At 50.6% G+C, this 27,925-nt stretch overlaps 1 protein-coding gene across 6 annotated transcripts in view; it reads right to left on the minus strand.

Annotated features, from left to right (window-relative positions):
- Positions 1–27,925, minus strand: part of Zfyve28 (zinc finger FYVE-type containing 28) — a 95,795-nt gene that overhangs the window by 12,120 nt on the left and 55,750 nt on the right. For 2 of the 6 annotated variants that reach the window (XM_019210293.2, XM_033758878.1), the window contains 6 exons: positions 26,475–26,612; positions 24,541–24,743; positions 23,360–23,449; positions 22,308–22,397; positions 14,639–14,740; positions 2,007–3,224 (listed from right to left, as the gene is read on the minus strand). In XM_019210293.2, coding sequence (XP_019065838.2) covers positions 2,007–3,224; positions 14,639–14,740; positions 22,308–22,397; positions 23,360–23,449; positions 24,541–24,743; positions 26,475–26,612 — 1,841 coding nt within the window. Of the gene's footprint in view, positions 1–89; positions 609–2,006; positions 3,225–14,638; positions 14,741–19,192; positions 22,012–22,307; positions 22,398–23,359; positions 23,450–24,540; positions 24,744–26,474; positions 26,613–27,925 lie in introns of those variants that run through there. The other 4 variants (XM_010641729.1, XM_033758877.1, XM_033758879.1 and 1 more) reach the window with 4 other exon arrangements.

A 27,925-nucleotide genomic window follows, 5' to 3' on the forward strand; every position in this document is an offset into this window, starting at 1 on the left:
CTCTGAGCTAAATCTCCAGCCCTCTTTTTATCTTTTCTTTTTGTTTGTTTTTGCTTTTGGTTACCGGGGATTGAACTTGGGTCCTTGCACTTGCAAGGCAGGCCACTGAACCTCTGAGCTAAATCTCCAGCCCTCTTTTTATCTTTTCTTTTGGGACGAGATCTTGCTAAGTGGTTAAAGGCGCATGAGCTGAGCGGGAACTCCTGATCTTCTGCCTCAGCCTCCAGGATTGCGAGGATTACAGGCACGCACTGCCATGCTTGGCTGCCACTTCTAATTTCTTCCTGACCCTGGCGAGAGGACACAAGGGCAGAGGAAGGAGCAGGCGGGGACAATACTCCCTCCCCAGACTCCCTGTGCATGGCCGCCTTGCCGTGGGGCAGTCTTCATAGCAGGTATCGGGTCTTTGCTTTCTCAGGAGTCTAACTGAATCACAGGCTTGATTTTTAAATGCTCCGTCATTCCCGCTTTTTCTTCTGGGTGTGCTGCAGGTGGAGGCCTTGGTGTCGTCCCTAGGTCCCACAGCCCCAAGAGCCAGGCTGGCTGCCGGAGTCCTAGGCCAAGTCCCTGTGAGCCCTTCCAGCTGGTGGCGGCTGTGATCCTCAGACCTGGGAGGACCAAGACATGCAACAGCCAGACAGCACGATCCTGGCTGCTCCGGGGTCAGGACACAGGGCTCACCACAGAGAAGCGCCACAGACCACCCGCAGCCCGATGTGGAGGAGAGATAAGCACCCCCATACGGCTGAGGCCAGAGTGGAGCAGTGGCCCTCAGATGAGGACCCACCCAGGCCAGCAGCTGACGGGGGCACCTGGCCAACAGGCTCCAGAAGCAATTGGACGTACAGCTGGGGACAGGAGGCTCGCCACAGAGGTTCCTTTTCTGCTGCTGGCCACACCCAGCCTCCCCTGGCCTGGGCACCTCCCTGTTGGAAGGATGGGCAGGACCTGTGGGGCTGCGGGCACTTCTCCGTGGCCACCAGGGCCCACACCCTCCCAAGGCCATGGAACTTGGGTCAGGGGCAGTCACCCCAGAGGTGGGGACCCACATCCAAACCAACATGGCCCCTGCCTGGTGCTCACCTAGCTGCAGGCCTAGGGAGCTGAGCTGAGCTGAGTCCAGGAAGCAGAGAAGCAGGGTGCAAAGCTGGGACCAGTAACAGCAAAGATGGTGTACCAGCTGGGAGGGGCAGCGCGAGGAGGGTGGAGAGGAGCGAGCGGCAGCCGGGAGGGCGGCATGGCACAGTGCGCAGCCCAGAGCACGGGAGACTGTGGCCAGCCTTCCCTCACCTCTCCTTCCTCCTTGAGAAGCCAAATGAGCAGAGGACTCGCCGTGGCCCTGCGGCCTGGGCCACCTGTGCACATCACAGGAGTGCACCCCTCAGTGACCCCGGGGGGGGGGGGCGAGGGATCCCCTGCAGAGATGTCCCAGGAGAGAGCACATCAGAGCACAGGCCCGCCTCAGTGCTGTGCCAACAAAAGCCCTGCGGGGTTCCTATCATTCCAGTGAAAATGACAGCCAGGGAGGCCCGCCAAGGTAGGGAGGGGCCGGACGGGGGGGAATCACCAGCCAGACTCCTGGATGCAGCTGCAGAGCAGGGGGTCGTGGGTGGGACATGTGGTGACAGCTGCCCGGACCTTCACTGGGAGGGGGTGGGGGTGGCAGACCCGGGTCTTGCAGATCCCACACCACTGTGCTAGCACGAGTCTCTTGCCCGTAGGAGGGGACAGCAAGGCCCATGCAGACGGTAGGGAAGGGCACAGGTCCCGGAAACACAGTTGAAAACCATGGCCACTGTGAGGGCTGCCGCCTCTCCTCAGGTCTGCACAACGCAGGAGCCACGGCAGTCAGCAGAGAGGTGAGCAGCACACTCAGCCTGCCCAAGGCAACTGGCAAGGCCGGAGGGCGTCTGCGCCAGGCGCTGCCCACACCTGTTTCACTTCAGTGCATGACAGATCCGAACGCAAAGCAAGGGGTCAGGTCCCTGACGCAGAGCCAGCCTTACCTAGAGCCTGAGGGCGGCAGTGGCTCCTCCTGGGTGGCATCTCTTTGCAGGCTGTCGCCCCTGGCCAAGGGGGGCTTCCCGAGTTCCCGCTCTTGGGCCACCGGCTCCTCCTGCTGGTGCGGGGCCTCACCCTCTCCTCGGGTCCCACCTGCTGTGCCCCGCTGGGGTCCTGAGGTGGATGCCAGGCACTTGCTGGACAAAGGGGTATTGTCTGTGGGCAGAGAGGCCTTGGCCTTGTCACTGGCTTTGGCCAAACCTGTGGTGGGGTGGGAGGCACTGACGACCCCTCCCGGGCTGCACTTCTCCCGCAGGCGCTCCATGGCATCCTCCCTGCCGTCCCCACAGCTCCCGCAGCACACACACGAGTGCAGCAAGCAGTTGTGGGAGCCCTGCCCCGGCTCCTCAGCCCCGGGTTCTGGGGGCAAAGCGCCAAGGCCTGGGGTGTCTTTCGTGACCGCAGCAGAGTCTGGGCAGGAAGGTGACTTGGGATTGAAGATGACAGTGGCAGAGAGCTTCATGCCCCCTGTCCGGTGGGCAATTATCTCCGCTGTCTCTGCATCTTCTGTGCTCACCTCCCAGCCGTCCAGGTACAGTTGGGAGTCCAGGCAGCTGCAGGTGGAGCCCATGGCTCCAGCCGTCCGCGCCCGACCATCCTCTGTGTTGTTGTTGCTCCTGTCCTCTTCCTTTGCCCTGTCGACCTCCACCTCGACGTGCTGCCTGCTCTGCCCTCTCTCCTGGGCACCACTTGCCCACCCAAATGGGCCTCCCGGGGACTCGGGCCTAGTGGGCGCCTCCGCCGCCTCCACATCCTCCATGAAGAACACTCGCTCCTCCTCGTCACCACCCAACTTCGGCTGCACTCTGCCCGGAGAAGGCTCCCTGTGGGGGCTGCCCTCGGTCCCCGGCCTGTGCGCAGGGGACTGGCAGGCGCTGGGTGGCGAGAGCAGAGATGACATCTCATCCCCGGCCCTGTGCACCAAGCGGCTGAGCTCCTCCAGCTCCTGGTCATCATACTGCATGGAGCAGGCCAGCTCTGCCTCTGGACCTGGGGCCTTGGCGGACAGCGGCTCCTTGGGGGGCAGTGGCGTGGGAAAGGTGGGTGCCAGGGCAGAGGGCACCTGGGCATCGGTGTGGATGGGGAGCTCCACATCCTGGGAGACGCAGAGGCTCCGCTCCAGCGTGTGCAGCTCCTCCTCGGTCAGGGCCTGCAGCAGATCCCTATGGGCCAAGACCAAAACAAGCATGAGTGTCCCAAAGGCCACAACAGCCTCCTTGGCCAGGAGTGCACGGAGCCCCTGAAGCCTGCATGGCAGAAAAGCAACCAGGCCACCAGCACTTGCACTGAATTTACACAGCACACGATTCATCCTCTACAAAGCAAGGCACTGGGCTCGTCTCCTCCATGCCACACACAGCAACGGGGCCAACAAGGATAGTTTCTTTCTTAAAAATTAGATTCTGGGGCCGAGGAATTAGCTCAGTGGTTCCGCTGCCTGCTTTGCAAGTGCAAGGTCCCAAGTTCAATCCCCAGGACAAAAAAAAAAAGAGAGACTCTGGAACCTCTCACTGGAAACAAGAATGCCCCGATTCTTAGGAATGCATTGATTGCATCAGTAAGATCTCTAAAGCATAAACCAGGTGTGGTGGCACCCGCCTGTAATCCCAGCACTTGGGAGGCTGAGGCAGGAGGATTGCTGTGAGTTCAAGACCATCCTGGCTACATAGTAAGTTCCAGGTCAGTCTCAACTACAGAGTGAGTTGTCTCTAAAAAAACAAAAAACAAAAAAACTCTAAAGCATGAAAAAAGTACAGATTTTCATCCTCCGCTGCACGAAGATTTCTGAGCATCAGCTGCTGCCAGGTGCTGACGCTGAGGGTCTGTGGTGAGACAGACATCTGTGCAGACAACGGTTGGTTGGGCTTTGATGACAAGTGCGCAAAGAGAAAGGCAGGCCCCCGAGGAGGGGATGACAGGGCACCTGGCTTGGCCTGAGAAGGCTTCCAGGAAGCTGACATCTGAAAATGCCCTTAATTTGGTGACAACTCGGTGAACCCAGGGCCAGGCTGACAAGCTGGCCTCACACTACTCTGCTGGGAAAAGCTCAGCTGGGCCTGAGTACAGAGAGGAAAGTGCTCTTCCCAGAACAGCGCGGCTCGCTGAACTTGCACAACCCAGACATTCCCATGAGGACAGTGTCCAGATCAAGAAATGAGACACCAGCCAGAACCCAAGCACCCCACATCTTTCCAGTCAGTCCCAGCACCGCCACCACCTTGACAGCACAGGCAGAGGTGGTCTCGCCTGCCCTTGTACTCAGGAAAATGGAAATTATGGTTTAAACGCTGCGGCAGCCTTTGCTGGCTGATACTAGGCTTTCATAGATCACTGGATAAAATACAGGACACCCAGTGAAATCTCAATTTCAGATAAACAACACATACTTTTAAGTCTTAAATGTGTGGTCTTTAGTGTAAGTAGACCTCAGATGCCCCCATTTGGGATGTACTTACAAAACAAAAAGTGTCCTACCATGGTGGTAGGGATCTGGCAACCATGTGACGAAAGGGTCAGCCACAGTGAGGCACATGGCTGGAGACTGCTCCTTCCAGGCCCTTGGGTTGGCTGTAGACACACCATGGCCCAGTGCTGTCCTCACCCGTCCCTCGTCTGATGGTGCTGGCTGTGGTGGCCTCCTGCCCCCATGTGTCTCTCCAGGAGAAAATACAGGTGCGTTCCCTCAAAAGCCCACAGAGAGGGACTGGTACCCTGCAGGGGGTTGGTGGCTGTGTGGACACGCTGACAGCTCTGCCCACTTGTGTCCTGCATCGACACTGGGTTAGATTTTTAAAAATTTTCCATCATTATATTTTGTGATAATGAATACATTCATCCTAGGATATTGGTACAAGTACACACCACATCTTGATCCTTTTTATTTCCTCTTCTCCTCCTTTCCCCATCGTATTTTCAATCATACCATCCTCTCTGGTGGGAGATAATGGTCTCTTCTGTGGCCTTCACTGCTGTGGGCTAGTAACAAGCGAGGTGGATCGAGTGCTGTCTAGCACTGAGTTACCGGCCCCGCATGCCTGTGAGTCTTCTGCCCTGTCTCACTGGTTGTCTTTTTCTTCTTGATGTGTAGCAGCATCCTGCATATTCTGGGTTGGAGTTCTAAGTGGACACAGTCTCCCACTCTGCAGCTTGCCTTTTCACTCTCTTAATGGTGTCTTTTCATAAACTGAAGTTTTAAATTTTAATGATATCTAAGTGCATCACAGTTTTTCCTTGTGTTTGTGATTTTATGCCTAAGAAAGATTTCCCTAATCAGGGTGACAAAGGTACTCTCCTTGATTTTCTTCTCCAAAAGTTCTGTTTTATTTTTCACTTTGATTTCCCCAGTCTAAAATTGATTCTGTGTGTGATTGTGGTAAGGGGTCCAAGAGAGACCCTTAGACACCAAGAGAGATCTGTAAATTATACCACCTTCTCACTGGAGTCTCACTGGCTCAGCCCACTTTTTAGGAAACAACAGCCACTTCCCATGGTTCGGCAATGTCACACTGTCACTGATCAGAAAACTGGATGAAGGGCCGAGGATGTAGCTCAGTGGTGCGGCCGCCTGCCTCGCAAGCACAAGGACCTGAGTTCAGTCCCCGGTACAAAAAAAAAAAAAAAAAATCATTTTATCTTCATTTTGGAAGGAGTTTTTACTGGCCGTAAAATTCTGGTTGGCAGTCATTTTCTGTTGGCATTTTCAATACACTCCACATATAATTTCAGGACAGTCTTGCTTCCATCATTCTTATTTTTGTTTTGAGATGATAACTGTCTATCTTATGTTCCTTTCAAAGTAATGTCCCTTTTTCGGCTTTTAACATTTTTTCTTTGCTCTGATAGTTGTCCTATGACACAGCAAGGTATGATTCTTTTTGCTGCTTACAGTTTTCTTGAGCAGCCTGAATCTATGGGTAGATTTCTCAACAGTTTTGTAAAACCCTAGCCACTGTCTCTCTGACTACTGCTTCTGCCCTCTCTCTCTGTCCCTTTGTTTGGGACTCCAGTCACGTGTTGGACCTTCTGGGTGCATTGCACTCATCTCTTAGGGTGTATTTTGCTGTTTTTTTTTTTTTCTTTTTTGGTAAGAAAAAAGTATTGAGAGAAAGAAAGCTTCTGTCTGAGAGACAGCAGGGGGACTAGAAAGTGGGTTGCCTGTCGGCTGTTGTTCCTTATTTGTTCTCCCATCCTTTTTCTCTGGGTCTCCTCTATCGAGCTTCCTCAATTTCATTACTTCTGTGTTCTGCTGGGGCCAGCACGTTAACAAATCCATTTACTGTGTCTTTGTTTTTAGGCTGTGAATTTTCTTGGCTCTAGAATATCATCTGTTTCTTTTTTTAAAAATACCAGTTCTCTAAATTTTCGGCCTTACTATCCAATTTCCCCTTCTACTTTCTTTAGTGCATCAATCACAATCGTGTTCAAGTATTTATGTGTTAATTCTACGACCTGAATCATCCACTGTCTGCATTAACTATCAGTCATTTTTTTCTTGCTTCTTTATATGTTTAGCAATTTTGAATTACATGATGGACACTGGGTATGGAAGAATCACAGAGGTGACAAATGAGGGGCTCCCCTCTCCTCTGCTAGACAGGTGGTGTGACAGCCCACCACTGCGTGGTGGTCAGAGGTCACGGAGGTTGGGGCTGAGCAGAAGCTACCGTGTGGTCACTGCTGCTCTGAGCCTGGTGAGTCTCTCTCTACCCAGACCCTGAGGCCCCAGGAAATCCAATTCCACCCTTCAGTCCAGCTCAGCCTCCAGCCTCCTGCCTCCTGCAGCTCCAGAATCTGGCAAATGTCCCCAGGCAGTATACCTGCACGTTTTCATCACCTTACCTTTCTGGACTCCAGGAGTCTCTGCCAGACTCCTTGCCTCCCCAGAACCTGCACAGTGCAGCCGCAATGCCCGAGTTCCCCAGGCATTTCGCCAACCCCTCGCACCTGGGCTCTCTCCCTGCAGAGACTGAGCCGCTCAACCTGAGCCCTGGACAAGCAAATACCTGGAACTGTCAAATGCTTCTTGGGGCAAAAAAAGTGGCAAGTAAGAGAGGGAGCTCACTTCCTCTTAGAAAGACTCCCTTGTCTACTGGACAGCACTTCCATGGCTTAGGGAGCTTTACAAATACGATTTTTCAGACCTCTTCAGTTTTTTCCAGTTTTGCACCTGAAAAATCAGCCTGCTCTAAAGTGAGGCAAACTGTCTGCCCCAAGGCAAGGCCTTGAAGTGTTTTTAGAAAAGACATGAAGATGGCTGGTCCTGTCTGCCTGTATTTAACAACATTCACTTAATAAATATGCATTCACAAAAATTTGACCTTATTCACCAATTAATTTTTGATGGATGGTCATTTATCGGCACTCTATTTAGCTATCTCCCTCTGGCTTTTCTCTCCCAGGGTAGGCAGAGGACTCTGAGATGAAGTCTTCAGTGTCTGAAGCTGTTTAAAAACATCAGGCCACACAAGGCAAGAAATTAAACAGAAAACGAAAAAAGGAAGCTAACAACAGGAAAATAACATGACAGAGATAAGATAACACATATCAGTTATAACTATCAATGCTAATGGTCTCATTTCACCAATCAAAAGAAACACACTGGCAGAATGGATCAACAAGCAAGATCCAACAATATGCTGCATATAAGAAACATATTTAATTCAAAATCAAATTCACAGACTTAAAGTCAAAGGATGGAAAACAATATTCCATGTGACAAGCACCTGGAAAAAAGCAGGGGTAGTTATTCTATTTGCAGATAAAGTGGATTTCAAGCCAAGACTGATTAAGAGAGACAAAGAAGGTCACAATATCCTTAAATTCAAGAGGAAGAGGTAACAACATAAATATATATGTACCAAATAGCAGTGCACCCAGCTATATAAAACCAATATTAACAGACATGAAAAATCATATAAGCACTAATATAGTTGTAATGGGGGACCTCAATACCCCACTGTCACAGATAGACAGATCAGCTAGACAAAAAAGCAACAAAGAAATATTAGAACTGAACCAAACTTTTGAATAAAGAGACCTAGGAGATGTCTATAAAGTGTAGCACCTTACAACATCAAAATATATATTCTTCTCAGCTGTACAAGGGATCATCTCCAAGACAGGCCATATACTACCTCATAGAAATGCTTCAGTAAATGCAAAGGAATTGAAATTATCCCATGCACATTATCAGACCATAGTGCAATGAAATTGAAAATCAACAGTAAAAGAAACCACAAGAACTTCATAAACACATGGAAATTAAATAACACCCTCCTGAACAACCAATGGCTCAGATGAAATTAAAGAAGAAATCAGACAATTTCTACAATTAAACCATAATGACAATACAACATAACAGAACTTATGAGACAAAATGAAATTGCCCTATGAGGGAAATTTATAGCAGTGAACACCCACATAAGGAAATCAGAGCAGGATAACATAAACAACATAATGTTGAATCTCAAGCTTCTAGCAAAAGAAGAGCAAGTCAAGCTCAAAGCTCATACGAGGGAGGAAATTCTAAAAGTCAGAGCAGAAATTAATGCAATGGAGACTAAAAAAACAATTCAAAGGATCAATGAATCAAAGAGGTGGTTCTCAAAAAATAAAATAAAATTGACAAACCCTTAGCCAGCCTTACGAAAAAAGGGAAAGAAAAGACTCAAATCCACGCAATTAGGAATGAAAAGGGTGACATCACAACAGATCCTGCAGAGATCCAGAAGATCATCAATATCTGCTTCTGTGTTCTAATGAGATGGAAAATACAGAAGAAATGGACAGATTCCTAGATACATATGAATTACCCACACTGGAAGGGGAGGAGGGGGTGAAGGGAGGGCACAGACAAGGGGAAAAAAATGAGAACCAAGACCTGTCATGTAAAGGTACAAGATCCCAATAATGAACGTAATTGTACTGTATACCTTAAATGTACCAATAAACTCAATAAAAGGAAAAAAAAAGGGATTACCAACACTGAATCAAGAAGATATAAAAATCCTACATAAACCAATATCAGCCAATGAAATCGAAGAGGTAATTAAAAACCTACCAACAGGGCTGAGGATGTAGTTCAGTGGCCCAGCACCTACCTGGCAAGCATGAGGTCTCGAGTTCAATCCCTGGTACAAAAAAAACAACCAAACAAAAAAAAACTACCAACATAGCAAAGCCCAGTCTCTGATAGATTCACTGCTAAATTCTGTAAGAAATGTAATACCATTACTTCTCAAACTCTTTAACAAAATTGAAAGGGAAGCAATACTCCCAAATTCATTCCTGGAAGCAAGCACTACCCTGAGTCCAAAACCAGAGAAGGTTCTAACCAAAGAAGAGAACTACAGTCCTGCCTCCATAATGAACACAGATGCAAAAATAATCAATAAGATGTTGGCAAATAGAATGCAGCAAATCACCAAGAAGATTATACACCCTGACCAAGGTGGATTTATCCCAGGGATTCAGGGATAGTAAAACATACACAAATCAGTAAGTGTAATACACTATATTAACAGAGCCAAGGACAAAAACTATATGATCCTCTCAATAGATAAAGAAAAAGCATTTGACAAGGTCCAACACCGATTTATGATAAAAATCCCCACAGAAAATTGTTATAGATGGTCTTTATCTCAGTCTGATAAAAGCCATCTATAACAGACCATCAGCCAGCATCATATTAAACAGACAAAAACTGAAAGCTTTCACTCTAAAATCAGGAACAAGGGGCTGGGGATTTAGCTCAGTGGCACTGCATCTGCCTTGCAAGCAAGCATAGGGTCCTGAGTTCAATCTCCAGTACTGGCAAGAAAAAAAGAAGTGTGTCAGTAACAAGACAAGGATGTCCTCTGTCACCACTCTTGTTCAGTATAGTTCTGGAAACAATAACTAGAGCAATTAGACAAGAGAAAGAAATAAAAGGAATAGGAAAGGAAAATTAAATTATCATTATTTACAGATTACATGATATTCTACACAGAAGACCCCAAAAGCTCCATCAAAAACACTTCTAGATATAACCAAATTCAGTGGCATGGCTGAATACAAAGTCAACACTCAAAAATCAATACCCTTCCTATACACAAATAACAAACTCACTGAGCGAAATTAGAGAAACCCCTTTTACATTAGCATCCAAAAAAATGAAATACCTAAGAATCAATTTAATTAAGGAAGTAAAAGACCTCAAACTATAGTATTCTGAAAAAGGAAATCAAAGAGGATATTAGAAAATGGAAATAAATCCCTTATTCTTGAATAGGAAGAACCAACATTGCGACAATGTTCATACTTCCAAAATGGTTATACGGAATAAGTTCAATCCCAATCAAAATTCCAAAAGCATACATCACATATAAGTGTTGGTGGTATAGCGGTGAGCATAGCTGCCTTCCAAAAGCACATGACAGAGAATTAGGAAAAACAATCCTATAATTCATTTGGAGCCAGAAGAGGCCTAGAATGGCAAAGGCAGTTCTGGGCAATAAAGGCAAGGCAGCGGGTATCACAATCCCTGGTTTAAATTATACTACAAAGATACTGTGATAAAAATAGCACGGCACTCAAAAACATCTGAGGATCAATGGAACAGACTAGAGGATGCAGGAACAACCCCAGACACACTCAGCCACCTTGTCTTTGACAAAGGAGCCAAACACCTTCACTGGAAGAAAGACAGCATCTTCAATAAATGGTGCTGGAAAAACTGCCAAAAATTGAAACTAGACCCATATCTTTCACCATATACTAACCTAAGATCAAAATGGATCAAAGATCTAAATATTAAAACAGAAATAATAAATCTGCTAGAAGAGAGAATAGGTAGAATGCTTGAGGACATAGGAGTAGGCAAAGATTTCATGAACAAAACCCAGACCACACAGGAAATGCTACAAAGAATCAACAATTGGGACCTCATTTTATTAAAAAGCTTTTGCACAGCAAAAGAAACCACCAACAGAGTAAAGAGAAAACCCACAACATGGGAAAATTTTTTTTACCAGCTCTTCATCAGATAAAGGACTACTACCTAGAATATATAAAGAACTCAAAAATACCAGACCCCCCCCAAATTTAAAGACTCAGTGCAAAAATGGGCATGTGAAATGAAAATACATGCCTCAGATAAAGTAAAAATAGCAAATAAATGTATTATAAATGTTCAACATCACTGGTCACTTCAGAGATGCAAATTAAAACAACACCGAGATTCAACCTCACCCCAGAAAGAATGGCTGCTATCAAGAAATCAACCCATAACAAATTCTGGAGGGGCTGTGGGGGAAAAGGAACACTAGCTAGGAATTTGGCTCAGTGGTGCTTTGCCTGCCTCACAAGCACAAGGTACCAAGTTCAATCCCTGGTACCAAAAAAAGAGGACTCTTCTCCACTGCTGGTGGGAGTGCAGTCTGGCACAACTACTGTGGAAATCAGTGTGGAGATGCCTCAAAAAACTAAAACTAGAAGTTCCTTTGACCCAGCTATTCCCCTTCTTTATATCTTCTTGAAAGAAATAAAGAGCATGATACCACAGCGATAAATGTACACCCATGTTTATAGTGGCACAGTTTGTAATAGCTAAACCTTGGAAACAGCCCAAATGCCCATCAACGGATGAGTGGATAAAGAAGATGTTTGGTTTTTCTTTAAATATAATGGAGTACTACTCTGCCATAAAGAGCTTCAGACATTTATAGCTAAATGAATGGACCTTGAGACCATACTCCTAAGTGAAATAAATCAGACACATGTTTGAGTGCCACATTCTCTGGTGTGAGAAACTAAAGGTTCAAATAAAGACTGAAATCAGGGAGATTGGGTCAGTAGTGTCCAAAAGTTGTGGGTTTCTTCCTACTCTGAGCAAGGAGGAGAGGTCATTCCCATGTCCAGGGCTGAATGAACGTTTGAGACTTTGCCTCATGGGAAAGACATCTTTGGAATGGCATTTCCTAAGTCATAGGTGAGAATCCACACATATGACTAGATGGGGGCTGTGTTTAAGAACAGTGCCTTTGAATTACTGGTGGTCTCAGTGTCTGGTTATCTACCCAAAGGCCTGCATTTTAGTTTTTTTTTTTTAACATCCGTTTAATCTGCAGTCTGAACCCTTTTCCCCAAATTAACTCTGACTTTCATGCTCTGAGAAAATATCGCACAGGCTGGGCCCTCCTTAACTGTCTATCTTCCATCTAATTTAAGTAAATTTCTACGATGCCTATCTTATGTAAAATACAGTAAAAATTTATTGTACATAGTTTCTATTAAATGTCTGATCTAAATCCCTGGCCCAAATGTTAAAGAAAACATGAAAAAAAGAAGACAGAAATAGGAAGTAAGAAGAAATCTAAGAATTTCCCAAATTATATATTCTGGTTTCAAAAATATTTCAATATATATGCTAATTTGTTTCATTTAAACTGCTAGGTCCTCTTAGTTCACTGAAAAGAAAGTTTAGTGCTATTATCTGGGTGTTGTTGTTGTTGTTATTGTTTGGTCTCAGGGATCGAACTTGGGTCCTTCTGCTTGCGAGGCAGGCAGCGGCATCACTGAGCTAAATCTGTGGCCGTGATTGATTTGTACTCAAACAGTTTGGCCATTTTTTAAAGATTATGGTACACAGTGTATTAACTAATTCTATTCTTTAATTAGTTATGAAATTTTGCTTTTTCATAGAAGACTATTAAAAATATTTCCTTTATTAACATCTACTTGTATTACATTAAAATTAAGTTTTTAAAATTAAACAAAAAACATCAGACCACAGCGGACACAGTGACTGACAGGTCCTCTCAGACCTTGTCCCTGCAGTGGTCAAGCCCACTTGTTGGTTCCCTCCATCTCCATGCCTGGGAAACACAAGCAGCAGGTTACAGGGGTAGCAGGCAGGGCTGTCACCTGAGTCATGGCCACCTCATCCTAGATGGCAGCTTCCAAGTCAGGGCCACAGAAGAAATGCAAGGTCTTGATCCATCTACACTGGCTATGGTAGATCAGAAGTCAGGACGGATACTTACTGGTATCTAGGTATCTTATTAGTTTGTTTCGGATCAAACCCAGGACCTCGTGCACACAAGGCAATGTGCCATGTCCCCAGCCCTTTTTATTATTCTGACATAGGGTCTTGCTAGGTGCCCAAGCTGGCTCTGAACTTGTGGTCAGAGGGCTGGGATCACAGGCATGTGCCACCATGCCCAGCACATCTGGGGATTTTAAAAGGACCCATCTCTGACGGAGAAGGGGTCTCTCTCAACAGGAAGTCTCCTGAAGCTGTGTCCTGTTTCAGATGTGCCTGCAGCACCGTGTGGTCACTTATGGACAATCCACTTCCAGATTCACTGAGCCCCAATCTTCCTCTCTACTGCCTACACCAAGGGCAGACTTCCCCGAGACCCCACTGCATGTGGGCACGACCCACACGAGTGGCATCTTGAGGTGCACACTGTCCCACAAGGCTCTTTTCCCTTTCCCAAATCCCCAGCTCCCACCCCATCTGCTGAGACTCTGCTTTCCTTCCCAGCCTCAATACCACAACTACCTCTGATGGTCATCTCCTCTCCCATACACCCCACACTAGGCAGGGCAGGACCTTGGCCTCTGGGTGCAGAGGTCACCTTCCCCACAGCCATCTGCTAGATCTACGATGGTGAACCTTCTAAAGCTTTCAGTGATACAAACAGCCCATGTGGCATACATGCCACAGGTTCACCACCGTCCTGGGTGAATCACGAACTGAACTGCACACTCCCCGCCCACTGCCTTACCAAGGAGCAGCTGCCAGGGCTCCCACGGGGTTAGTGACTGTCTGGACTCACAGCGCCTCTGGCTCTGCAGGGGGCAGGGTCCTGTGCTTCAGGGGAATCCTGGCCCTGGCTGGCAGGTTGTTTCCCCGCAGAGGGTCAATAGCTTCACCACCATGCAGGGGAGAGAGAGCTTTCTGGAAATGCAGGGCTGTGAGAAGAAATGGTGTCTAGGGCCACAGGGCCCGGGTCTCACCCAAGGACACACAGTCCCAGCCTCTCCACTGTCCCCAACCTTCCAGGAGGCTGCCGCTGGGCAGAGGACTCAACCCACACCACAGAAAGTATGGAGTTTCAAAGGGGCTCCAATGTGTGTGGACACAAACTTCACAAGCCAAGGATTAAAGACAAAGAGCGACACTTGTACACCAGTGATCTAAATGAAAGCAAACTTAGGGTAAAGGGCAAGCAATGAGCTGTCTGAGCACCGTAGGCAGTGTGAAGTCCAACACTTGCTAAAGCTCAGTCCTAACGAGCTGCCCACTGCAGGAGAGGCCCAGGCAGGGCAAAAACAAGACTGGGTTTGTTTTGCCATTTTGGTTCAAGGGATTGAACCCAGAACCTTGCACTTGTTGGTCAAGAGATCTACAGTGGAGCTACAGCCCCAGCCTGCACGGCCGGTTTTGACCACCACGACATGGGATCAGGCACGACCCAGGAGGAATATTACCCAGCCTGGGAAGACCCACAGGGGCTACAGCCTTCACTCAGCAAACCCCTCCCTTCCACACCCTCCTGCGGTCCTCCCCTCCCCTCCCCCACCAGGTCCCCACCTGATTTTCCGCAGCAACGTGTGGAAGGGCCGGAAAAGCTCAGACATGTCTTCCACCTTGCGCTCCAGGTTCAGGGGTCCATCTGCGTAGACCACAAGGCCACTGCGGCGGAGACATACAAGCCAGCCCAGTTACTCTAGGGACCCTGGGAAAGGGGCCTGGGACTATGTGGTAGACCCACCTCCCGGTTCTTCTCACCCTCCGTCCCTCCCGACTGGGTCTTACAGAAGCTCAGAAAAAGGCAATGACTTTCTCATCTTCTGAAGCTGATTAACGTGTGTTCACAAGAGGGGCCATAGGTCATCCTAAGAACAGATTCATACACTCAGTGTCACCACCAAACTGGCATGGAGATTTGCTGGTTAAACCATCTCCTTGGGAGTGTGGGACCTGGGTTACAATTTACCCGAGCAGCCTTCCGAGAATAACCTGAAAATGTCCTCTCCAAAAGTAAAACAAGTTGTGCACCCAGCCCTCCTCCAGGGGGCACCCCCTCCCCAACACGAGGCTTTCTCTCCTCACTGTCCCCAGGCTGGTACCCAGCTCGGCACCTGCTGAAGACCTGTCTGGGGAGCCACCTTGAGGGCCCCAGGCGCACTCGCAGCCCCGCTCAGCGCCTGCAGGGGGAGCTCCACTCGCCCTGGCCGACCTCCCTCAGGCCGCTTCTCCCGTCACAGGTCACAGGTCACAGGTCCGTGGGAATCGGCTGCTCCGGTCTTGTGTCTGGGCCTTGCCAGACCAGGGCTGCGCGGGCTCGTGAGTGTGAATGAGGGGCACTCACGCCTGCAGAGGTGACAGACGTTTCCTGCCAGACCTGGGTCAAGGACGTCAGAACTGAAGGATGGGACTCCTTCAAAGGTCACAGCAAGGACGTGGATCGCCCGCACTCGGCCCATCGCTCTCGCCGCCGTGGCTCGGGCAGTGAGGGGCCCAGGCAGCGCTGCGGCTGCACACCGACACTGGAGGCCAACACCTGGCATGGTCCTCACCCCTACTGGAGTATTTACAGTGAGCACAGATGATCCCCACATAAAGCAGGGTGGGCTGCTCTTGATGCCTTTTACACGGGTGGCTGTGAAGCCAGGAAGCTGAATGTGAGAAGTCTGTGAACCCAGCTGGATACCGACACTGGCTGCAGCCGCTCCCTGGGGGTCACTGGTTCAAGGCGCCCACGGAGACACCCAGGGGCGCCACTCTGCTGTCCAGCACAGGCCAGATCACCCAGCGCCCCACTTCTCCTGGAATGAGCGACTGCCTACTGCAGGGGGCAGGGAGGTGGCTGCCACACGGCCGAGGAGGAGCTCAACTGCCAAGCACGCGGGCAGAGACAGGCTCTTGCCCTGCGGCAACAAACTGCAGCCAAAAGACCGGCATCACTGCCAGCCTCTGACAGGCAACCTCCCTATGACCAACACTGGAGAGGAGAGTTTCCAAGGAATGGCACCTGGCGATGCCCTTCGTCCCAGCGGTTATGGCTCTCTCTACATCATGGGGAAGGTGTAGGAGTGGACTTCAAACTGGTGGACAACTTATCATTTGGTTGAAGAAATGCTCAACCCAAAAGGCCCACTCTGGGGAAGACCAGGTGAGGAAAGGTGGATCCTAAACAGCACTGCTGTGCTGCTCGAAGCCAGAAGACACCAGACAGCTCCGCCTCAAATCTGGGATCCCACTGTAGGCCGGCCGCCTGCCTACCGCGGACTGCAGAGCCTTCCCAAATCCAAGAAGCTCTCTAACCTGCACTTGTTTTCCCAAGGACACGGATCAGTAGCAGAGAGAAGTCCTACCCTGGCGAGACCAAATCACGGAGTTGTCCCTGCGTGTGCTTCATCGTGTGAAGGACTGGGAAACCAGAGAACCTGAACAAGGCTCTTCAGAGGCCCTGCGTGCTTCCCAGCTCTGCCACCAGGCTAACCTCAGGGTCCGGCACATCACTTGCCTGACAGTTTCCCATTTACCAAATGAGGAGATGTACAGCATCATCTCTGAGGCTCTTTCTAACTTACAGATTCCATGAGTGATGATCAGATTCTATTGTAACTGTGTGGTGAGGATTTGTCCCAGATTATTTTTTAGCTATTTTTTTTTACATGTGTGACGCTTGGGGGATACTAATCATATAAGGTCAAAGCTCTCTTCTGTATCATTAGAAAAGAGTGTGGAGGGTGAGTCCTTCATACTCGTGCTGCACTTCATTTTTTCAGGGAAATCAGTGTCTTCCCTGTTATGCGGAATCCCACATGGGCCAGTGATGGTATGTTGAGGTCCAGTGCTCTGAACACACAAGAATGGCTGTGGGGTGACCCTACCACGCTTTATTGCTTACATGAAGCGCCTTTGGCTCAAGGGCCACTTATAAACACCACTGCCCTCTCTCCCCAAAACCTTCTGTGAGTGTGAAGTGTGTACTAAATGGGGAAACCTGTTTAATCTAGGTATCAAGAAAAGGAACAAGGACTGTGAATTATGTGCGGGGCACCCAGTGTTTTGTAATAGAAAAGTAGGAAATGTTGGCTAAGGAATGTCAGGTCCTTTTGATTCATGGACTATGCCAAATAAACTGGTATCCCTGAGGGGAAAAAAGTCACAGCAAAAACATGGCTATGTTCCTCATGTGGCACGACAGCTGTGACTGGTGTGCCCAGCCCCTGCCAGCAGGAAGAGCTGCATCTTCTTAGAGGGCCACCCCACTGCATCACCCCAGCCGTGGGGCCACCTGACACCCACAGCAGTGCAGTGGCTTCTTGTTTCCCTGACTTCTTGCTGCTACCACCACCAGTCTGTTTACAGCACCCAGCAACCCTTGAGGTGTCTCCCTGAAGCCTTGACTCACATTTTTTTAATGACCAACAATGATGATACTGAACATCTTTTCATGTGCTCATTAGCTACCTGTGTATCTTTGTCAGAAAAAATGTCTATGTAAGTCTTTTGTTTTGTTTTGTTTTGTTTTTTGGTACCATGGATCAAACTCAGGTCCTTGAGCTTGCTTGCAAGGCAGGCAGCAGGACCACTGAGCTAAATCTCCGGCCTTCTTTTGCTGTTTTTTAATTGGGTTGCTTATCTCTTTGCTGTCGAATTTTAAGGATCCTTCATATATTTTGCCCATAAAGAATTTATCAGACATGATTTGCAAATATCTCCTTCCATTATTTAGGTTTTCTTTCCACTTTGATAATAGCATCCTTGACATACAAAAGCCAACTGTAATGAAGTCCCATTTATTTATTTTTTTATTTTGTTGCTAGTTTTTTTGGTGTCAAATCTAAGAATCCACTGCCAAGTCCAAGAACGTGAATATTTACTCCCCAAATTAGGGTGAGAGAGACTTGGGGGTGACAGGCATGTACTTAAGGAATTAGTTCATGCAGGCAGGGCTGGCGAGTCCTGGATCTGCAGGGAGGCCAGCAGGCTGGACCCCTAGAAGAGGCCACCTTGCAGCTCTGGGCTGAGGGCATCTGCAGAAAGCCCTGCTTTTGGGGCCTGCGACTGCCTGGATGATGGCACCTGCAGAATGAAGGGTAACCCGCTGTGCCTGGGGGGCACTGATCCATGGAAGACTCAGCCTGAAGCACCTTCACAGCAGCACCCTGACTGGTGGTGGCCTAACGTGGTTACCAAGGCCCAGCCGAGTCTCTGTTAATTTACAGAAAATTAACCATCATGAGGCCTAGCTTTGCTCTTTTGGAAGCGGCTGTTTGCCTGTCCCAGCTGCGCAGATTTAGAAGAATGCTCCTTCCCCACGGAATGCCTTGTCAAACATCAGTGGGCCACAAACTTTTGGGTGTATTTCCGGCCTCTCAGTTCTGCTCCACTGGTCTTTATCTGTATCAGAAGGCAAGGACCATACTGTTTTGCTTTGTAGGTTTTGAAATGAAGGTTCGTTCACAAGTCCTCCAACATGTCTTTCTTTCTCAATGTTGTTTTGCCTATTCAGGGCCCACTGCAGTTCCATATGAAATTGAGGAACAGCTTTCTCGTTTATGTAAGGAAAGAGGCAGTGGGGTTCTGACAGTTTCAGGGCTACCGATCACCTTGCAGAACGCTGCCACCCTAACATATTAAGTCTTTCAATCCATGCACATGGAATTTCTTTCCATTATAGTAGATCTTCTTTAATTTTTTCAACATCCATGTCTTTTCACCTCTTTGGTTAGGTTTATTTCTAGGTATTTTATTCTTTTCAGTACTATTGCAAATCTCAAATTAAAATTACAGTTAATTATATGCAGTGGAATATTATTCAGCCTTTAAAAAGGAAAGAAATTCTGATATTTACCATACCAAAGGAGAACCCTGATACTATAGCAAGTTAAATAATGCATTCATAAAAGGTCAAATCTTGTGTGATTCCCGTAAGGAGGTCCCTGCAGAGTCAAATCCACGGACATGGGAAGTTTGTGGTGAGGAGGGGAGAGGAAAGTCAGCGTGTGATGGAGCCGGATGGGGCCAGTGGTGGTACACAATGTGACTGTCCTAACGTCGGGACAGTTAGAACAGCAAATTGTGCTGCGCATATTTTATCACAATAATGAAAGAATGTTTGATGTGTGATGGAGCCGGATGGGGCCAGTGGTGGTACACAATGTGACTGTCCTAACGACACTCGGGACAGTTAGAACAGCAAATTGTGCTGCGCATATTTTATCACAATAATGAAAGAATGTTTGTTGCTTAGCTTTGTTTACATAAGTTTTATCTGTCACATTAAATAGCGCAAGTAAATACACAGGATTTGGTAACAACTTTTTGTAGTAACACCCTGGGGGTGTTTCTACACGATATTTGGGGTTTTTTTTCTAAAATTGCTTTCATGGCTACGACAGTGGCGGTGAATCTATGGCACACATGCCACAACCGGCTTTTTGTATCATTGAAATCTCTAAAAGGTTCACCATCACTGGGCTACATTTTAAATCAAACCCTTAGTTCTGGAATCCACCCCCTCTCAAATTTTTTTGGTTTTCAAGTAATACTTTAGGGACAATCTTTGTAAATGCAATCTCTGTTTATGCCCTGTCAGACCAATGTAACAGAACTCTGCAGCAGCCCCTGTGCTAGCAGACCTCAGGCACCAAGGGCACACTGGTAGATAAAGAGGGGTAGCATCCCTGATTTGGTGGGGGACACACACATAACACAAACCCACTGATACAAAGGACCTGGACGGGCAAACCTACAGAAACAGAAAACTGGTGTCCCTGGAGCATGTGTGTGACAACAGGGGTGGTGGTGGACGTGGAGGGCAAAGGGTACGGGTGTCTTTATGGGTGATGATGACACAGTCAGGGAGACCGCCTCTGTCCCAGGCGGCCTACGCTCAGGCACAGACGGAGATGGGAAGCCATGAAGAGCTGAAAAGCACAGGCACCAAGAACACAGAGTGCCTGGGTCAGGTCGTCCGACCCCACCAGTTATTTTAAAACTGCTGGGGCCTAGGGAGGGCAGCAGGCAGAATGAGAGGGTCAGTATGGCTGCTGTGGACGTGCATGGCTCAGGACGACTCGGAGGAAGGCAGCCTCGAACGTTGGGCACCGTCCATGAAGGGTGAGGTGAGCGCCGAACACTGTACTGGCAGGCACCTGTGGGTGGCTTGTCAGGAAGAGAGGCAGGACCCCCACTTCCCAAGGTCACATCTAGTCCTCCCAGGTGCAGAGCCCTTGAAGACTCCCAGACCCTGTTCTGCTGGCCAAACAAGGCCCTGCTCCAAGGAGTTCTACTATTCTGTTGTTTAAACAAAGAAGTAAGGACCTGGCCACGGATTTAGCTCAGTGATTCTGCCACCTGCTTCGCAGGCATAAGGTTCCAGTACTGGGGGCGGGGGGTAAGGATCCAAACGGCTCATCGAGACCATCAAAATGAGTTTGGCCACACCAAGGCCTTTTCCTGGGATGAAAAACCACATAATAGAGTCTTAAGGGGGGCTCTGTGCGCCAGGATGGGCTCTGCCTGCACCGGCAGGACCCATCACTCCAAGTCACTTCATGCTGGCCACGGGGACACTGGTCCTCCAGCTCAGCACCTGCAGGCAGAGGGAGATTTCCAAATTCTACAAATTAACAAAGGGATAGAAGTGCCCCCTCTACCTGCTCCCTGTAACGGGACCTGACCAATTCGGTCAGTCTACAGATAAAGCTCCGATCAAAGAGGGAGAAGAGTAGGGAGGCCAGGGCACCAAGCCATTAGAAGACTCTAGAAAAGCACTGAGGGTTAAACTGCCCAAAGGACATCCCAGGAATATCCTAAGAAGGCACCCAAGGAAGGCAGCCAGCCAGGTGCCTAGCGGGAGGCTGGACACTCCCCAATGCTACCTGCCCCCACACAGGGGGAGCACCCCTTCATGTGCAGATAGCACTGCATGCTCCCCTGCACCCCACTTTCACACAGAGGCAGCTTGGCCCAGCACAGGCACCTGCCGTGTGTGTCTGTGACCCGGGCCTCCTTCCTGTGGCCAGGCCTGGATCCATCCTAGCCTTGGTGCCTACCACACATCCCTGGCCACATCCTAGTCGTCCACACCTCCAGTGAGCGTCTGTCCCTGGACTCTCCACCCCACTCTGCCAGCTCTGCACCTGTGAGCCAGCTGCCTACGGGGCCACTTTCCTGGCCACAAGGCCAGAGGTTCCCCTCGAGCTCTCCTCTGCAACGACTGCCCTCAGTGACCATCGCCTGCGAGCAAGGAAGCAAGTTCCTGTCCAGAGACAGGGGATGAGCTGCAGGGGGAGAGCCCAAGACACCTAGGCTCTGCCTCGGAGATGCTCGCAGGTGCCTCAGCACTTCCAGCCTCGGGTATATGAAAGCTGTCAGTGAGCTCCCTGCTCTCCCTGAATCCGCTGTCCCTTGCCAGAAGGAAGGCTCTCTGCCAGGTAGCCCCTCAGCAGCATCCCCAGCCCACCAGGTGGTCACCTCCCCACCAGCCCAAGAGAGTCAAACCTCCCACGGCCTCCACTGGGAATCGGAGGTACCTTGCCCTCCTGTCACTACAAGCCCCTGCATGTCACCCCATTCTGCAGGCAACCCCAAGTGGCCATGTGTGAAAGGCAGCATCTGTGACTAGTGAGCTGCTGTCCATCACACCTGTCCTGTGGTGGGTGACAAGGGTCTGGCCATCTTGCTCCCTAACTCACGGACAAAGTTAAGCAGGAGGTGCTGTGGATACTTAGCTTCTCATCTGCAGGGAGGCCCAAGGGCCCACCTGGTGACTGCTCCAGAAAGCTGAGGGACGGGGTGTGTTACACCTCATATCTGGATGTCCTGACAACGCTTCGTGTGCTCATAGGTGGGGCCTTGGGGAGGTGACTGGCTCATGGGTGTGTGATACTGGATTAGTCCACTGACGGGTTACGGCTGGGTATGCTGTTGGGAGGCGAAGCCTGGTGTGAAGAGGAGGATCACTGTTGGCGTGGCCCGGAGGGTACATATCCCTCCTCCTCCCTCGACCGCGGCTGCCTCCTGCCTGCCCTGCCATGGACTGTTTCTTCTCTGGGCTCCCCCTCTGCCGTGCTGCCCTGCTTTGGAGCCAGCAGACTATGGACTAAACCTCTGCAAATTGTGACCTAAAATAAACCTCTCCTCCTTTACCTTGTGGCTGTCAGCTATTGTGTCCTGGCGATGAGGAAGTAACAAAGACAGAGCAGGACTGCTCTCAATATGCAGAAGGGGCACTCACCACACGATGGCAAGCCGGGGGATGGTGAACATGAGTGCTGGCTCATAGTCGTCAATCATGTCCTGAGTGAGGTACCCGCAGTCCAGGGCCCTGGCCAGAGACAAGAGGGAGTGAGTGGTGCCTCCAGGGCTGGACCCAAGTGGAGGCAGGAGAAGGGTAGGCCCACCCCTCACCCCACACCCACGGGAGGCTGACGCTGGAGAGGCTGCACTGTTTGGGTAGCTCCGGAAGAGTCTTGCACCTGTCCCTCCACCTACTCCACCTTGGCCCCAGGAAGGAAGTGGAAGTGTGGGAAGCAGGTGAGGTGTGTGGGGACAGTAGGGACTTCCCACAGAGCAAGCTAGGTGGCAGCTTTGCCTAACCAGGAAACTGGGGCACCACCAGAACCAAGAATAAACACGGGCCAACATTCCCCATCCTAGCTGACACTTCCAGAGGAATGGGGCTGATGTCCCCTTCCACATAGCAGGTGGCTTTCTCCAAACCTGGTGAGCAGTGCAGATGCCACAGTGACTTCAAGATCAAAGGCAGTCACTTCCTGTCACCTCATTTTCTGGCAACTGAAAATCTCTCTCAAAGAATCAGCAGTGACTGGTCTGTCTTCTAAAAATAACAAACTTGTGACGAGATGCTGGTCAATTTCAAAACTTACTAATACCACAGCAAACTAGAAAAATGCCCATCTTGAAGACTTGGCCCCCACATCCGCTCAGAAAACCTGAATTTGATGACACTGATAAGTCACCCCCAAACTGTGTTCAACTGGCCTGAAGCCGGCGAAGGCTCCCCTGTGGGCTGTGACGGTGAGGAGCTGGGCAGTAGGCAGGTGAGAGAGGAGGGCATTGCCAGCCTGGTGGGCCAAGCCTGCCAGCCTTCCTCCTGTCACAGGAGTCCCAGCAGTACTGTCCTTCGGCCCAGAGAAAGGGTGGGACACATGGGATGACTGGGGAGGCCCTGCCGGCTGCCGCCTGCGCAGAGGGAAGGGGTAGGAAGGACAGCAGGCAGACACCTCGGATGAGGGCCAACCTGGGCTGCCCCTTGCTGGTCCTCACCTCTCCACGGTCTCACAGAACAGCACGATGACCTCCTGCTGCACATAGTACTCCCTGGGGGACTTCACGGGCACCATGGCCGAGACATAGCTGCAGACACAACAAGCTGTATCAGGCCCTCAAGCCACCTGAGCCTCCTAAAAAGGGGCTCTTAGACCCCTAACCTTCAGCATCACAGACGCAGCTCCCAGCTGTGGGTGACATTTCAAAGCAAAGCTCCTGCAGGGCAGGTCTGGGGCTCCCCTGTGGAGTGTCAGGCTGGCCCCCAGACAAGCCATCCCTGCCAATGAGCACCCGCCCTTCCCTGGTGCCAACCTGACAGGTAAGCAAGTGGGCAAGTGTGCAAGTGTGTGTGCATAAGCACTAAACAGCCCCGTGTGCCCCGCCATGGCAGTCAGGCCACGCAGAGCTGGATGCTTGGGTGTCTGTTGAGGGGCCGTGAGCCTGGACAGCCAGCCCAGCTGTTCCCAGATGAGAACACGTCTTTCCTGCTAAACCACCCACTCTCATTTTTTCTTGGTATGAATGCCTATTGAGAAAATCCAAAGAAAAGAGAAAAAAGTAAACCCCAACAGTTTGCACTCTCATTTCCTAAAGAGAACCACTCTAGAAGTCCCTCCAGGCTCTGCAGACCACAGGGCCACTGACTGCAGCCCGCCCATTTCCACTGCAGTGAGCTGTGCACAAAGCAGGGGCCTCACAAAGAGCCCCTCCAGGTCCTGACCCTCAGGACCACAGGCCACCTCTGCTCCAGGCCCTCTCCGGAAGGCCCTCACCCTACACTGCACCACCCAGGGTCACCCACACCAGCAATGGCATTGAGCCCCTGCAGGCTGCTCCCTGCATGGGGTTCTCATGTTTTTTCTCATTTTGTTTGTTGAGCTTTTGTTTTTAGAGTTTTTTTTTTTCCAGTATTGAGAATTAAACCCAGGCCCTTTGTACCTAGCTCCATCACCAGCACCGCCTCCCCCGCTTTTTTTCTTTTGAGACAGGGTCTTACTAAGTTACTGAGTAGCCCAGGCTGGGCTCAAACTTGGAATCCTCCTGCCTCAGTCTCCCAGGGTGCTGGGATGACAGGTGTGCCTGGCATGGTGGAATTCCCTAGCTGGAAATATGAGAACTGGCACACCAGGTACAGGGCAAAGGCCGCAACTCCCCATCCTCAGGGCCATCAAGGTCACCTCAGCTCAAAGTCAGCGAACAGGACATCGAAGCGCCTCAGTGCCTCTCGCATCTTCTCCGTGTAGGTGCTGAGGTCACGCAGCGCCTGGTCTCGCAGGGCACTCCGCACATCCTCCAGGCTTCGAGTTAGTTCCTTGGCCAGCGGCCGCATGGCCATGCTCTCCAGCTCCCGGTTCATGATGATGGAGCCGGCGGCCAGGCACTGAGGACAGAGGACATGCTGAGAGATGCCAGCCCCAGACCTCAGCAGTCCCCACTTCTGGTCCCCTTCAAGGTTCCTCTTAAGTCCCCAGCAAACATGGCAGCAATGACATTGTCCCTTCTGATGACCAACAGGCACCATGCAGGACCAGGTGGGGGTCTGACATGAGGCTCTTGGGTCAGGGCTCTGTGCAGGGGCCCCCAGGATGTGACCCCTGCTTCCTCCCAGTCCTGTCTGAGGGTGGCTGCCACAGAGTCAGGAGTCCCCAGAGGCCGGCACATGACGCAGCAGGGCTGCTCTGCCCTCACCCCCCTAGCACGTGGGGCTGGCTGACAAGTCACAGACACCATTGTCAATGTACTCAGGGCTCAGGGACACCTGATGGTCCTCACACCCACACCCAAGTCCTGACAGCCCTTGGCTCCCAACAGGTTGGGGGGCCTCTCTATACCCACAAACCCCCACATCTGTCAGACTCCAGGGTGTGGCATAAGCATAAAATTTTGCCAGCTGCTCTCAGACATGGGGTGCAGCCAGCTCGAGGAGAGTCAGAGGAGGCAGGGTTCCTGTCCACGGGCTGAGTGGTAGGTCACCAGTCTGTCTCTATTAGCAAGTCAGGACAAGAAGTGATTTCCTGGGTGGCCGGGCAACAGGGTGGAGGATTGCTGAGAGCAGCAGGGAGCTGCAGGCACCACGCGTGGAGATGGCACACTGTACACACACACCTGGCCCAGCAGCAGGCAGCATCTGCCTTCTCTGGCGCCCCCCACAGGAGCCCTCTGCCCAGGGTCCCTGGAGAGAAGAGGGGGGACACCGAGGCTGAGGCGTGGAGGATGCCCCAGCCAGCATGTTCAGAGGGGTGAAGCAGGCAGAGGCACGGCAGGTAGACCGGGGCTGGGGTGGACTGATCTGGGAAGCCATGGAGAGGAGGGCAGGGAGGACAATGAAGCCTAGAAGGCTCAGTCAAACGAAGCTCTGGAGCCTGAGGTCTCAATCACACAGCCAAGGAGAGGTGAGTGGGGAGTCACAGAAGTCACTGGGCCGGGGAGGTGGTAGTCCTGCCCTTAGGCAAGTGTGGGGTGCCTCCACTTGATGCCTTGGTTTCCTCACTGGGAGATGTAGCAAGAGTAAGGCCTAGCAGAGTTGCCCCATGCCGTCACCACTGCCACTGCGTGTGTGTGTGTGTGTGTGTGTGTACTAGGAATGGAACCCAGGGCCTTAAACATGCTAGCCAAGCACTGTACTACTGAGATCCATCCAAGGCCTAGCAGTTGCCCCATGCCGTCACCACTGCCACTGCGTGTGTGTGTGTGTGTGTGTGTGTGTACTAGGAATGGAACCCAGGGCCTTAAACATGCTAGCCAAGCACTGTACTACTGAGATCCATCCCCAATCCTTTGTTTTTAACTTTTGAGACAGGGTCTCACTGAGTTGCCCAGGCTAGGCTTGAATTTTTGATCCTCCTGCCTCGGCCTACTGCGTGGCTGGGAAAACAGGTGTGCACCACCATGCTCAGCTGGAACTCCTGTTCTCAACACTGGTGTTACAGCTCTTAAGAACTTTGTGTGGGTTCTGGGTGTCTGGGGGCCTAGAAACCTCCTAAGAATCTGTGGGAAGCTTCACTTGCATGTTGGGGCGCAGGCTTGCGGCTCCTCTGGCCCTCCTAGGGCACCATGGCCTCACAGGCTCATGTGCCATCTGCAAGCCAGGAACCCAAGCGGCTGCCCCTACCTCAGCCCCGAACCACAGCTGGCCAGCCAGGTTGTCATGCCGGATCTCCTCGGGGAACTTGACGCAGAAGTCCCGGGGGGCACGGTCCCGTGGGATGCACTCGTCCATGATCTGATTGATGATGTTCAACACGTTGTCCTGAAAGAGAAAGGGGATGACTCACACGTCACCACAGCCGGCTGGTGGCTGTCAAGTCCTGTGGGGAACATGCACAGCAGCGATCCAGGCACACAGCCAGGCCTGCTGTATGATTGCCAGGAAAAGTCAAACACGCTAGGGTGCCTTGAGTTGGGGAAACTCCTACCTGCATTCCCAGAACCTGTCCCTGTAGCAGGGTGACACCAGTGTGTACTCCAGGACAACAGTGCTACCTCGGCGCTCAGAGTTTGTGCATGTGATGCCTCTGGGGACCTTCCCAGGCCGGAGGAAGGGGTCCCATCGCCCTCAGTTACTCAAGTCAACGGCCCTGCTGCCTGCCCCCACTAGGGAGGCCCTGACTCCAGCCTCAGGGCTGTGCGGCGCCGGCCAGGACCATGTACTCCTCCCATTGCTGGAGCCTGATCTGCAGGATGGAAACCCCAACTCAGCTGCCTGGAGGATGGAGTGAGCTAATGTTTGTAAAACTCTTGGTTCCATCCTGGCCCACGCCAAGCCTCAGTACACAGCAAGGCTGTTTTAAAGACTCTTTAAAGTTATTTTCTTCCTGCTGCTCTGAACACAAAGCACAGCGGCAGTCTGTTCTGTAGCCTGAGTCTCATTCCCTCCTTTCTTTAAAATTGTCCTACTCTTTAAATGTTGACCTCTGATTCCATAAGATGACAAGAACATTGCATGCTTAAAGATTTTTTTCCTTTAATTTTTAAATGTAGTGCTCGCTTCGGCAGCACATATACTAAAATTTTTAAAATATAAATGAATGTGCATTCATTATAAAAAGTCAGGAAATGACAGGACGGTGTAAAGGCAGGGAAAGTGTCCTCAGTGGAAAAACCCTGCCAGCTGGGTCTATTTCCTTCCTGTTCCTGTCTGCCGCGGGCCTGATCCTTTGGGAGTGGGGACCTGTGAGCACCTGACCATGTATGTGCTCGACGCTGTCATCAACTGTGGAACCGGGTCTGACTTGGTACCAGCCTGGCTCTTACTGGGGGCCATGCAAGGTCACCCCATCCTCTGCTTCAGGACACTTCCGGCGTCTCTAGCTCTCCAAGGGGAATAATGCTGCCATCACCACGGGGCACAGCACTCTAAACTGGGGGTAATTTCCCCACGACCCACTGATTTCTGGAATCAGAATGAGAAAGTCAGGATGTAGACCACATCCAGGCTCTGACGAGGTGCTGCCGACTGCTGTCCAGAAATAGCTCTGAATCTAGCATCCCTCCCTTTCGCCCTCTGAAAAAGAATGAGAAATCACCACGAGTGGGGACACAATCTTTCCAGCACAAGAAGCC

The sequence above is a fragment of the Fukomys damarensis genome, unplaced genomic scaffold (genome assembly GCF_012274545.1).
Source record: "Fukomys damarensis isolate Sample0158 unplaced genomic scaffold, DMR_v1.0_HiC HiC_scaffold_35, whole genome shotgun sequence".
Taxonomy (NCBI): Eukaryota; Metazoa; Chordata; class Mammalia; order Rodentia; family Bathyergidae; genus Fukomys; species Fukomys damarensis.